General features: G+C 35.0%; 1 protein-coding gene across 1 annotated transcript in view; it reads left to right on the forward strand.

The window, feature by feature from the left end:
- Nucleotides 1–12,350, forward strand: part of CASD1 (CAS1 domain containing 1) — a 48,750-nt gene extending 36,400 nt beyond the window's left edge. The window contains exons 14-18 of the mRNA XM_026505862.4: nt 2,295–2,396; nt 4,758–4,898; nt 5,440–5,517; nt 9,279–9,371; nt 10,862–12,350. Of these exons, the coding sequence (XP_026361647.2) occupies nt 2,295–2,396; nt 4,758–4,898; nt 5,440–5,517; nt 9,279–9,371; nt 10,862–11,128 (681 nt within the window). The 3' untranslated portion in view covers nt 11,129–12,350. The remainder of the gene's footprint in view (nt 1–2,294; nt 2,397–4,757; nt 4,899–5,439; nt 5,518–9,278; nt 9,372–10,861) is intronic.
- Nucleotides 12,351–14,618: the final 2,268 nt, after the last annotated feature.

Consider the following 14,618-nt stretch of genomic DNA (forward strand, 5'->3'; position numbering starts at 1 on the left):
ATTTTATTTTAAAGTTCAAGTCTATTAAAGTATGTGAGAAGAGTCAGAGCTTTTTTTTAGCTTCATTTTTTAATGACTGTAATAAAAGTGTCACTCTGTAGTTGACTACTCCGTGTAGTTCTTTTGAGACCCATCTACTTTTGTTACCACTGTTTTTGTTGTAAGAGCAATTTAAAGCTCTTCCTCTGGCAATTGTTCAAAATCCATTTTACTTGACTTTGATCAATCAGACGTTTATTGAATGCCTCTTATAAGACGCTACTCTAAGTGGAGATCAAAATTCTCTTGACAGACTTTGCAACTTGGTTTGTGCATTATTCATTGCATCAGAGTGTTCCTTGATTTTTCCATAACTGCATAGAGCAAAATTTTGGCAGTTAGCAAAACCAACTTAGGAGCAAATGGGTTTGTATATGTGTAGTATGTTTAATTTAATACAATTTTTGGTCATTTTCTTACCTCTGCCGTTTTCTCCCCCTATTACGGTGGTTGAGGTTTGCTCAGCTACTTCAGCAAGGTGGCAAACTGCTACCTGCTGGTCAGTCCATCAGGCGGACAGATTATTTGGGCAGCATGATATTTATAACAAAATATGTTAATTCGAATGCCTCTAGTTGTGACATATTCTGCAGTTTGCTCCCATTTCCAACATTCCCTGTGTTGGACTTAGCTGTGTCACGTGCAGGTGCCACATAAGCATCGTGTGTGTGTGAGTGTGTGTGAGTGTGTGTGTGTGAGTGTGTGTGTGATCTTATAAGCTGGTTTTCATTTGTTTGTTTTGTAGGCTTTCATACTTATTTTCATACTTAGAAATAAGGTATTTTATTTCTGCCTGACCTCCAGGGTTTTTTGCAGGAGATTTATAAAGTAATAGGGGAACGATAACCAGTGTATAAAGATGTAGCCAGGTAACTGCAACAGCTGCTTGACCCTTGTTAAAATTCCAAACACTCTGTGGTGCATCTGAGGGAGAGAGGGGAAGGTGAACCAGGGTTCAATAAAGACACTAAAGAAGGTTTCCCCAGCTTTGGATCAGTGCACTGGAAAAAAAAAAAAAAACTCGTGGCTTGGTATAGCCCAGTGTCCTGCACAAAATGGGTGTTCACTAAATACTTGCCCTTTGAGCACATAAGAAACAAATTTTTAATCAGAAATAATATTTTAAATGATAAATGCGTCACATATATCTGATCTATAAGACTGTGTATCTCTAATAGATGCTATGTATTTCTCTGTTTCATATCGATATTATATTTATATTTCTGTATTTCATATCAATATATATGATCTATAAGTACTTTATATTGCAACTCTTGGTAAGAATCGTCCTCTGTTTTCTAAGGCATTGATTTTGATAGAACCTCTATTTAATAAGCTGTAAGTATTTTAAATTCTTAAATGGTTAAATGGAGACTATTACATTTCATTAAAATAATAAACTTCTTCTAACCTAAGCATTCAGCCTTACCTAAAATACAATGCTGTTTTTCTTTTTTCTTTTTTTTTTGGTTTTTAATAGCCTTTTTAAAAATTGTTATGTTACATTTTTTATGCGGTGGCATTAGGTCTAATAATGGAGCTTTCCTTAATAGAGTTTGTTGCCATTCTTTAGTCTGGAAATTGAGGTTTTTGTTCTCTTCTTTGAAAGACTTCATTAATGTGCAGGAATGCACCCAAGACTTCTGCCCCTTCATTCCCAGATTTTCCAGGCTTGTCAGATTAGTAAGAGTGTACCATTCACTAACTTGACCACAGTAAAATTGTAAACTTTGTTTCAAAGGCTAGTAATGGCATTTGGGTATGGTTGATTGAGTGACAAATTCAGAGCATTCTTTTAACTCAAATGGTTAATTATAGATTATTAAGAACATTTAGAGAAAGAAAAACTATTTTAACCTTAACCATCATTCTTTAGGATATCGATATCATATTGGCTAAGGTCTTTTGTATTTTGGTGTTTTGATCAGTAAATATTAGCCGTTTTGTATATTAGATTAAAAACCTTAAATGGAAGAATTTTCCAGTTACTAGCTTGCTTTTTTTTTTTTTTTTTTTTAATTTTGCAGTCTCAGTAGCCTTTCATGTGCAGGGAAAGTAAGTTAACAAAAAGTTTTAAGTCATCTTTGTTAGCCTTTACTAAAATAAATTTCTTTTCAAATGAATTTCAAATGAAAGAGAACTTTTAAATGACTCTTATAAAATCCTAACTTTAGAAAACTATAATTTAAAATAGAATTAGAAAACAGGTATTGACTTGTACCATCTTAATTTGTGTTCTGGATTCCTTTTCATAGGGTGCATTTGAGAAGATCTTTTCTCTTTGGCCATTGTCCAAGTGTTTTGAACTGAAAGGGAATGTATACGAATGGTGGTTCAGATGGAGGTTAGACCGTTACGTATGTATTTACCTTGTGATCTTTTGCCATTTCAAATTATACTTAAAAAAATTATTTGGAAAATTATAATTATTTTTTTTTGAATAAGGAAACATGTTGACTTGGTAAATTAAAGCAGCCCTGCTCCCCCTTTTTTTATAGCAGGGTAAGGGAATTCATGGGTATGTTTATCAGCAGGAAAATACTGTAAAAATGTCTATAAAGGGGCCTTTGTTTGAGTCCTAATTTTGACTTCTAAATGATCCCTCTTAGGGGTTCCTGGCTGGCTCAGTTGGTGGAGTGATCTCCAAGTCGTGAGTTGGAGCCCCACATCAGGTGTAGAGATTACTCAAATAAATAAACTTAAAAAAAAATAGATGATCCCTCATGTATATGCTTCAGCCATTCGACAATATTTATTGAGCTCCAATACATGCTCTAGATGTTGGTTTTGTGAGGCATTGAGTAGAGAAAGAAGACATACCACCAGGCTTCTAAGCCTTACAATCTAGTTTAAAACCCAAGATTGCTACTTATAATTAGGTACTAAATTATGCAGTGTGGATTTTGTGGTAGAAATGTGCAAAGAAGAGAGACCAGTGTCATGGGGGATTCTGTGAATTTAGTCTTGAAGGAAAGTTAAGATTCAACTGACCAAGAAAATGTAAAACATCTAGCACAGCATTTGGAAAATAATGGACAATGAATAAATATTAATTACCTCTCTTCTCTCTTTCCCCTTTTTCTTCCATATTTCACTCATCCTTTTTTTCATTCAACAAGTGTTTTCTTAATGCCTGTTCTGTGCCGTTTCTGGTTTCTAATACCTATGCACTTGCCAGTGTACTACAGGGCATTTCAAACCACATAAGAATAAAAAGCTTTGCTAAAGGTTTGATATTAAATAATTTTAAATTCTCAACTTTGTCATTAGAGCAGTGTACAATGTGACAGTTCACTTTAAGTCGTTTTTTAAAAAAAGAAACTTTGGGGTGCTGGGGTGGCTCAGTCAGTTAAGCATTTGACTCTTGGTTTTTGAGTCAGGTTGTGATCTCAGGGTGATGGGAGGTCTCCGCACTCAGCTGGGAAACTGCTTGGGAGTGTCGCCCTCTGCCCCTCCCCCCACACGCATGTGCATACGCACTCTTTCATGCTCGCTCTCTAAAAAATAAATCTTAAAAAAAAAAAAAGCGCAGCTTTATGTGCTTTCTAGCCCACCATATTTTTTTTTCCTATTCTTGTGTGCATATGCCCCTTATTAAAAGCATGATCTTGGCGGTGTTAGTGTTGACTTATTTGCTTGAAAGTATCAATGTAAAATATGTTTATTTTGGTTTAGCATTTAAATTTTATCATACATCTCCATAATAGTTTTATTTATTATTTTTGTTCTTTTTTTCATTTTAATTCCAGTATAGTTGACCTGTAGTGTTATGTTAGTTTCAGGTGTACAATATAGTCATTCAGCAATTTTATACATTACTCAGTGCGCATCATGATGAGTGTACTCTTAACTCCCATCACCTATTTCACCTCACCCGCCTCCCCTCTGGTAACCACCAGTTCTCTGTAGTTAAGAGTCTGTTTTTTGGGTTATCTCCTTTTTTCTTTGATCGTTTGTTTTGTTTCTTAAATTACACATGGTAAATATTGTGTATATGCTCAAAAAAATTACACGAGTGAAGTCATATGGTATCTGTCTTTTCTGATTGACTTCATTTCACTTAGGGTTGTACCCTCTAGATCCATCCATGTTGCAAATGCGTTCTTTTTTTGGCTGAGCGATATTCCATTGTGTATATACACCACTTCTTTATCCATTTATCAGTCAATGGACACTTGGACTGTTTCCATAATTTGGCTATTATAGATAATGATGCTATAAACATTGGGGTGCATGTATCTTCTTGAATTAGTGTTTTTGTATTCTCTGGATAAATATCATAGTGGAATTACTGGATAAAAAAGTTCTACTTTTAGTTTTTTGGGGAACCTCCTTACTATTTTCCACTGCAGCTGTACCGCCTGCTTTCCCACCAACAGTGCACAAGGGTTCTTTTTTTCTCCTTTTCTCCTCAACACTTGTTGTTTCTTGTGTTTTTATCATTATTTTGAAATTATCTTTATTTCTCTGCTTGCTGCTGAGACTCCTCAGAATGAACCACCTTATCTCCTATTGTTGCTATTTGCTGTGTCCTATTGCAGGTAATTTCTAACAATCATTGACTTTATGTCATTTCTTGAAGTTTAAGTCCCTCATAAAAATTTTCAGCCTTTAAGCTTTTAACCGACTTTTGTACGTATTGTCCTCATTTACCAAATATTTGTGCTATTTATTGAAAAGTTGCTGTTTAAAACAAATTTTCTCTTCTTATTTTTCAGGTAGTCTTTCATGGAATGTTGTTTGCTTTCATCTATCTGGCTTTACAGAAGCGTCAAGTACTTTCTGAAGGAAAGGGTGAACCTCTTTTTTCAAACAAAATTTCAAATTTTCTATTGTTTATTTCAGTAGTTTCTTTCTTGGTAAGTTTCAAAATGTAATCTTACAACTTTCCAAAGTCCTAAATGGTACATAGAATTAACTTTAAGAAATAGGAATTAAATCAATTATTTTTAATATATAAAATCTTTATTTTTAAAATTCTGTTTCTCTTTTTCTAATTGAACATAAATGCTAAGAGAATATATATGAATATATATGTATAAGTTAAATATGAAGAATAACTGAGGATCTGGTGAAATAAAAAATTTTTAAGTTGTAATCAGTTTGGGGGAAAATGTAACTTAAGATGTTTGACAGGAAGAGCCATCACTGCCTCTCGATCACTGTTTCCAGAAAATCACAGACCTGTGCTCCTCTTTCTCTGCTTTCTTTCATTTGAGCAGTTGAGCAAAACAAAAGCAAGTGATGACCAAACGTGTGGGCAGGTTTTACTGAAGCTTTTTAAATAGCATCATGGAGGATAACGTAATAAACAAAGAAAACTGTGTAGATGCTGAGAAAGCTGCCTTATTAAGGCATAACTGTTTTTCATGAACTGATCCATATATTTTTCTGGTTTAGACCTATTCCATCTGGGCTAGCAGTTGTAAAAACAAAGCCGAGTGCAATGAACTACACCCATCTGTATCTGTGGTACAGGTAATTGTCTTGATTGAGAAAATTTTTTTTTCTTAATTCTTTATAAGAATACAGTCTTTAGAGGCAGTGAGATTTGAGATCAAACTATAAAATGTAGGTGTATTTTTTAATCTTACTAAGCCCTACCTTCCTTTATTGTACAGGGACATTAAATTCTCTTTTAAAGGATTGTTATCTTAAATGTATGGAAATGATTGGCATTGGCCACTTAGTAGGCACTTAGAAAATGTTAGTTCTCCTCGTATTTGCTTTGTCTCCATTTACTCATATGTCTTCATTTATGTATTTATTTAATCGTAACTATTAAAGTGTTAGTCCCATGCTGTACATACATGTACATACATGTGTAAGGAGTTCAGTGTTAAGATGCATACGGCTCCTGCCCTCATGGAATTTACCGTCTAATAGAGATAGGGACCAGTGAACATTCATTCATTGAACATTTTTTATTCATTTAACAAATATTTGATACCTCCCATGCACTAGATATGAGGCTGGGGGGATACGGTGGTAACCAAATCAGACATAGTTCCTGCCATCCCAGAGCCTCCATTCTTCTATTACAGGTAGTAATCGTAGAATCGCCGTGTAATTATACGTAGTAGCACATGATGCTACAAGAGAGTCTCTAAGGGCATCTGACCTGGTTGGAGTTGAAGCAAGGCGTGGTCGGGGGTCAGAAATTATTTCCCTGGCAAAATTAAGTTGAAAACAGAGGGATGAAGGCAGACAGCAAAACCTCAGGCCCTCTGGGGGAACGGAGCATATTTACATTCAGGGAATTTGAAGAAAGCCATTGAGGCTACAGCTCGGAGAGCCGGGGTCTAGAGAGGTACGTGGTAGTGCCTGGGAGGTGGGCAGAGGCAAGGAGCAACTCAGACTGACGTTTTGCTAAGTTACCTCTGGTTGCCAGTCATTATGGGACATTGTGATAGCGCGGTGGTAGTTAAGTACCGGGCACTTTGGTAACGTGTGGGACTTCTTCCCAACCCACCCTGGGATCAGAACAGGGTTCCTGGAGAAAGCAGTGTCTTCAGCCGAGACCTAAAACATGAGCAGTGCAGCAAAGAGGAGCAAGGATGATTTCTAAAGGATCTGCTCTTAGGTCTTAAGTTCCCTTCAGTGCAGGAACTATTATTCCCCTTACGTCTCTATATAGTCAATAGAACCGAGCATGTGACAGACTCTTCAAATAAAACTGATAATGAAATTTTAAGCATTATACTGCATTTTCAAATATAGCATTTTCATGACTTCTGTAGACAGTAATAGTGCTTACCAGTACCTTTTTGCATATCGTAGGTGATATCCTTTCTGTTACTCCTGACGGAAGGGAGGTGTTACCATTCACAGTGCACCAGTATAGAACGATGTAAGGAGAGCTGAGGGAAAGAGGCTACCCACAGAAGAACACGCAAGCGCTCCCGAGCCTCATCACCTTCCTTTCCAGTCACTGCCCTCCACACACTCCTATTGCCTTAGTACTTTTTCAGCAAGGGCCTCAGCTCCTCCAGCGCAGAATAAAAGAGTGGAAGCAAGTACTAATTTTATTGGCAGCTACTTCTTTTCAAGGGCACTAGTCCCCTGTTGTAAAAATCAGAGCATCCAGGGACCCCCAAATTTTACATCCTTATCACGTTTCACTCTTATTCTCAGATACCAACAAGTGATGTAGGTATGGGGGTGTGGGTGTGGATGTGATTATTAAAAATTTATAGATGATTATATATCCTTAGCATACTTATCTGAGGGGACTTCTTAAGATTTTAACGTGTACAAGATTCCTTGTGCTGCTAGAAAGTATTTTCTCAGCCTGACCCTGCAGAAGGCTTATGGATCAATCCCTTTTTTTTTTTTAATTCAAGTACAGTTAACAGTGTTATATTAGTTTCAGGTGTACAATATAATAGTTCAACAATTCTATACATTTCTCAGTGCTCATCAAGATAAGTGTACTCTTAATCCCTTTTATCTATTTCACTCTTATAGCTCAATCCTTGAATCCTGCCCTTTTAGTTTTACCCATCAGTCTGGATAGAAATTTCCAGAAAGGCTTGCTGTAGAACAGCATACAGGTGATTAACCGTAAATAATGTATATTAAGTGCTAGCATAGTACCCAGCAAGTTACAAATGCTGAACAAATTTTAAGTGTTATTAGTTCTTTATCAAGCTAATAAGGATGACTCCCTAGACCCCAGTTGTCTTCTCCATGGCTGTCATTGCTTTGATTTTTCTATTCCCCTCATCACATAGTTTACTAAGTGTATGACAAAACGCAGACTGGCATATGCTAAGAAATGAGCACACATTGAGAAAGGGTAGATTAAAGTTAGAAAGAGGGAAAGTGATTTGCTTAGGGCTATTCCTAGATTTTCTGACGCTCAGACTAGTGATTTGTATTTATCTGTGTCATTCTTTCTGGCATTTTACAGTTTGTGCAATACTTTAATTACAATAACTCATTAAAGGGTTTCATGTTTAAGGGCTTTATTTAGGTCTCACCTTGATGACTTTTACCATTTGTGTTTACCACCTGTGCTATTAATTACCTAATATGTTTCTTTAAATGGCTCACAGTGCATGTTTTGATAAGTACCTTATATATGTTTGCCCATCTAATGTTCACATCAACCTTCGAAGTAAATCTTATCCCTGTCCGTATGGATGAGGAAACAGACCCAAGGGAGTAAAAGTACCTTACCTTCAATCCTGGAACTAATACAAGACAAAGGCCAGATTCAAACTTGAGTCTCTTTGGCGCTACTGCCCATGAAGATCACTCAACTATCTTGTACCTGAGTAGTTCGCTTTGGTTCCTTTTTTCCAAAGATAGAGTGACCCACAAATCTCCTATTTGCTCCTCCTGTATGCATCCCAAAGGCCTCTTCCTAAAGCCTTTGACCAGATGCCCAGAGTGATCAACACTGAATATGAGATTTTTCTCTGAAGTATAAATAGATTTTTCAATCTTTTTATGAGAGAAGGTTTTTGAAAGGTATTTGTGAGAGTGAAAACAGTTTTTTTCTTTACAATTTCTTGCTTCTTTATAAGGAGAGTAGATTCCAAAGGGAGTTCTTTGCTTGATACGCTGGTTACTGAATGTGACACTGAATTAGATGTTTAGAAAGTTCAAGATTGTTCCACCTGGTGTAAAAGGATGGGGGAGAAGGGTGAAAGCCAGGCATCCAAAAGCTGGAGGTTGTCTTTAGGGAGAAGAGATCAAAAGGGCAAATATATGACATGTGAATGTAGTTCAAGATGTCATTTGCCTGGCCATATAGAGCAAACATGAGGACATCTGAAAACTCATGCCATTTCTCATATTTATATGGCTGTTAGTAGAAGGGGGCTTTTGCAGAGTGCAAGAGTGGTGTATGTGGCTGCCAATCAGGTAGATACTTTATGGAAGAAGCCAAATTGTATCATGGGATTTTTTTAATTTGGCTACACAAAATATGATATCATTTCTTTCTACACAGAGGGCCTCAGGTGGATTTATAATTTTTCAAGTACACATAAAATTGTTCAGCCATGTGCTACCTAAAATCTGCACTGATACACAGTATACAGACCACATGTTGAGAAATCTAGTTTGGACAGAGTCTAGAACAAAAATAACTTGCTAAAATATACTGTATTGCAAAAAACCGTTGTGTATGTATCAAAATCAAGAACATAGATAATAAAGTTACCACTTGAAGGAGAGCAAATGCTTTTAGTAAACAGATGATTTATTTTGCCTTTGTGGTTTTTCCTTAGATTCTAGCCTTCATCCTAATAAGGAATATCCCTGGATATGCCCGATCAGTTTATAGCTCATTTTTTGCTTGGTTTGGAAAAATTTCATTAGAGGTTTGTACATTAATATTTTGTTTCATCTTACACAGCCAAGTGTTATATGCACGTGTGTATGTGTATGAATCCGAAATACATTTTTTAAAATCAAAGCTATGTTATTTATGGAAATACAGAGAAGAAACTCAGAACTTTCAACAGCAATAAAGTATATTTTTAAAAGCTTATTTAAATGACTGGACATAGATGACTTTCAAATATTCTTTATATTGTCTTAAGCTTGTAAGCACTAAATTGCTGAGATCAGAAAAGAAAGAAGTTAAGTAGATATAAATGAAATTTATAAATAGATATAAATGAAGTCAAGGGGAAGGGATTTTGATTTGTTCTTCATCGCCATAATTAAATATTACTGGAATTTAGTTTATCAATACTTATCCTAATAAAATTCACCCTTATGATTGGAAATCTTGGGGAATTTTTTAACCTTATTACATTTTGTATGCAATACTGAATATGACTTATTTAAAACCTTAAAGTAGGTTTTAAAAAACATTCTGAATATTCTGAGTCAATTATACAAAGTAGAACATTTTAAAACAGTAGAATTCATATTGTAATCATAAAAGATACATTTTAGAGTATAAGATTTATTAAGTTGTCCTTAAAATAGGGAAAATAAATTTTTGAGTTCTTTAATAAATGTTCTATTTTTTTTTTTTTGCCTCATAAGTTAGACTGAATAGAATTTAGAATTATTAATCAAGAATGACTTACCAAGTCATTCAGTACATAAAAGAATGTTTATTTTGCTATCCCCTTAATATTTGGAGCATGAGTGTTTTTATTAACTTTAATGAATGAATTTATAATTTGTTATTTCTAGTAAAAATATTGAAATTTTCTAGTCTCATATTTGAGAGGTAGCTTAAGCATTTTTCTACTTTCTGATATTTCAAACCAATGTGATGAAAGAACCACACTTGTAACCATCATCAAAAGTTGTAATGGTGTCATCGAATATGCATACTCACATTGAAGTTGAAGTATACTTTAGGAACTGCATTTAGGGAAAATGCAGTTGAAAACATTTGTCTGGCCATGCAGAGCAAACTTGAGGACACCTTAAAGCCTATAGCCACATACAGAAATATATTCACAAATATGTATAAATATGCAGTATGCACGTATGTCCACACATATGTGCACACACCCGTAGCAATTCTTTATTTGGGGTCTAAAGACCAGAGTCCAGAAGTCCTTCTGTCATCTGTCTTCTATGTCATGCCAAAAAAAAAAAAGTTTTTTCAAGTTGTAAGGTTGCTGTTTGATTTCTTGGGGACTTTGAAGCCGCGCTTCATTCAGCAAGTAGGAGTTCTGAAGAGTAGACCGCAGTTGACTTTTCAGGACCAAGAGTGAAACAGAAGTAAATGGCTTGGGAAAAGCCTTCTAACGTAATTATGCTAGGAAATGTTTAAATTAGGCAAAAAGTGTGATGTAATCGTTGACCCTCTGTTCGTATCTAACTTTAAGCGCTCTCCTTCCAGCTCTTCATTTGCCAGTACCACATATGGCTGGCCGCCGACACAAGAGGCATCTTGGTACTCATCCCTGGAAACCCTATGCTCAACATCATCGTCAGCACTTTCATATTTGTTTGCGTGGCGCACGAAATTTCTCAGATCACTAATGATCTTGCACAGATTATTATTCCTAAAGATAACTCCTCTCTGTTGAAAAGGTTGGCATGTATAGCTGCTTTTTTCTGTGGACTTCTCATCTTATCGTCGATTCAAGATAAGTCAAGACATTAGGTTCCTAAAATCCTAAGAAACTTAAACTCTTCAGGCTAATTTTGTGTCTGCCTAGAGGAGAAAAACATCTATCTGGAGATATAAATGTGTATGTAAATTAAAAACTCGTGCGGCAAGAGGACAGCTCCGTGGCGTCTGTTGAACACATGTGGTTGTATAGATTGGAAATGTACGTCTCCAATGTGAAACACTGAAAAACAGTTGAAGCAGACTGCATTGTGTAGGATTGCATGTGAAACGTCTTTTCTACTGGATCTATATGTCCATTTGTAAATGATTTTAAGTTAACATGAAGGCAGGGAAATAATTACCTTTCCAGTAAAAACATAATTTAATTAGCTTAGTGGCACCACTGAGTGTTTTGATCTTTACTAAATTTGTGGTAATTAGATTGCCTACACCTGTATTCATCATGGAACTTCCTACTTCACTGAAAACGTCCTTCCTCAAGAATTACTGCAGTATTGTCTTCTTACCATATGTGCAATGATGTGGAACGATAGACAGTATGCCTTTAATTTATATATGTTCACGTTCTGATGTTACGTGTTTCCTGACATGATTTTTCTTCCTAACTGTGGTTTTCAGGTATACCTAAATCTTTCTACACTTTGTCTCACAGAGTTGTTCTAGGTCCATGACAGGGTTTTGTCAATGTTGATGTTGTTGTTGCTTCTTTTTATAAAAAGGCCAAATTTTCTTTCCAATCCAAACATTCATCTGTTTCCTTTCCTTAAGCTATACCAGTGTGATACCAGTTACCCTGTGGATCCATTTAATATGTTTTCCTCCAGCTAATTAATTTCTGTCTATTATTTCCTGTGTTTGGAAAGCTCCTTCTAACCATTTTGGTATTTCCTATTACCCCCCCGCTATTTTAAAAAAATATATATTTATCAATCTAACTGGTGCAGTGTAGTAAAGATTCAAGCTGTTATGACTGAGATGTATAACCGTAAGTAGAATTTTAAGTAAACCGGTGACTTTGGGCAGTATATGTTTTTCATTTTGTTTTGTTACAAGCTAACTGTTAGAGGTATAAATTTATTTATCTGTTGTACAGATTTGATTATAACGTTTAATGTTTGAAAGATTGCACTTGTTTGCTCTTATTGTGTGGGATAAAATATATTTTCTGTTCATGGTGTATGAATATATGGAGTAATTTAAACAGTAAATAAACGTTCTGCGGATGCTTATTTTTGTATTGGCAAAGTATCAATTAAACTGTATGTGTCCTTTTTTTAAAAAATCTGGATCCATTAATGATTGGTTCAAATTTCTAATTCATTTTTTCAGCTTAAATGTGCTTTTCCAAACTCTTCGTGCATAGAGAGAGGGGTCACTATGATAGTGGAATAAGGAATGATTTAGTTATCAGAGCGTCAGAGGATAATCTGCCTTCTGCCCAGGAAGTTCAAGCGCTATGGTTTATTAGTAGTTTTACTTAAAGATCTTAAAAATTTCATTATTATTTCTTTAGCACTGAATTTATTTGCTAGTGGTATCTTCCCATTAATTGTGGAATGATTCTGAGACAGAAATGTGTGTTCTTTCTTTTTTTCTCTTCTTCTGCCCTTACTTAATCTTTTGACATTTCCCAGATAGACAATTGTAATGATTCATTGCTCTGCCTCCGAGACTGCAGCCTTAGAAGTAGAGAATAGTATAGTTATAAATCAAAAACTTCCAAGTACCATGATCACATTATTCTTGCTGGTGTGGCTTGCCAATGAGTAGAGTGCATTTTAATTTAGCTTGTAAGTTTTATCACCTAAAAAAGATTCTTCCCGGTGAAACAATTGAAAAAGAAAGATGACCAGCATTTCTCTGTTTTGTTGGAAGCACTTATGTCTTCCAAAAGTGATACCCAATGAATATGTTTTCTCTCCTATTTGAATTGAAGCCTAAAACTTAACTAGCAAGCCCTTTCTTCATCACGTGCTCTCATTTAATATGTCCCACTATTTTATAGTTATATATAATAATTACAATACAGTGCATTTGTAATTAAAGTATATCCTATTTACATTTAATTTTCTTGCTGAGTCTTATGGATAAGAGGTGATTGTGGTAGAAGTGGCGTAAGGACAGCATCTCTACATAGGGTGTATGTTTTAATACCCTTTCTGCACTGATTCGGATTCTGACTAGCATTGCTCATTCATACCATTCTTCAGAAAAAGGTGTTTAACAGAATATTTCGACACAAAAATTGAGATAAAGCCACAGAGGTTCTCTGAAGTCGGATTTGCTCTACCATAAATTGCACTGAGATATCAGCCATCTGGGCCCAGAAGGGACTTGCTTGACTCAAATCTACTGCGATCCTTCCCCGTTTCCTTTGCCAAACCTTCCCATTTTTATGGATAACCAACATAGCATTAAAGATTCAGAGCATTGACCTAAAACTACTGTACCTCTAAGCCAGATCCTATGATCTGTTTCAGGCACTGGTATAAAATAACATTGGCACCCTACCATTCCATTGTAAGATAAGTTAACCAGTTACAATTTTAAAGGGGAGTAAATTTTTTTCTCCACAAATGTCTTATTATTTCAAATGTTCGCATAGGAAGCTTAAGTATAGTAAAATTAACTTTGATAATAAGCATATCTGTGTTTACGTTTAATTTTTTTTACTAGATTGTAAACATTAATACTAAATAAACTATAGGACCAAGAGTAGAACCTTCATGTAATACTCAATAAAAGCTGGTTCTTTAAAGAACATGCAATTTCTAGAACAATGCCTTGCTTCCTTTAGATTGTCCCTCCCCTTTGAAGTTGGGACTTTTAACAAACCTTGGGAGAGCCAAGTTGGAATTTTATGTTAGGCCAATAATTAAAACACTACCATGCTATCATTTTTAGCCCATAAAAATGCCCGTTTCATGTGGCTCAACCTCACAGCTTTCCTTCCGTAAAAATAGAGTAACTCAGGTAGTTATCTTCAGAACTTATCCTGACAACTACTTCAAAAATTCCAAATACTAAGTCTGGTTTTATTTAGGTGATTTTGAGGATTGGTGAAAACTTAAAATACACCTATTTGAAAAACTCCATTACATCTTTATTTGTCTTTCTTTTAATGAAATCCCTTCTAGTGTCTTGTACAGATTAGAAATATTTTATATTTTTTCAAAGTTAGATCTATAATATAAACAAGAGACTATTTTCCAGAAGTAGAGTTGATGTTATGAACAGTAAAATATCTAATGGTTTAAATAGAAATGACTTATTTCTTATTTATAAAATACTGTTAAAATACCATTCCAGAGCATAAAAATGGGATAGATGAACATTTTAAAAGGAAATCTGTGGTTCCTTGGAGGTATTTTTGTCTCCCATAGGGCAAAATCCTCATGCTTAAAAGTAATTATTATGATATTTTAAAATTCAGCTAGTTTTATTAGTTTTTATTCCTTATTGAGAAAACATTTGAGAGAATTTTCTAATAAAGTCACTAAAAAGAACGATTAACGAGACT

The sequence above is a fragment of the Ursus arctos genome, unplaced genomic scaffold, assembly GCF_023065955.2.
Source record: "Ursus arctos isolate Adak ecotype North America unplaced genomic scaffold, UrsArc2.0 scaffold_3, whole genome shotgun sequence".
NCBI classification, from domain to species: Eukaryota; Metazoa; Chordata; class Mammalia; order Carnivora; family Ursidae; genus Ursus; species Ursus arctos.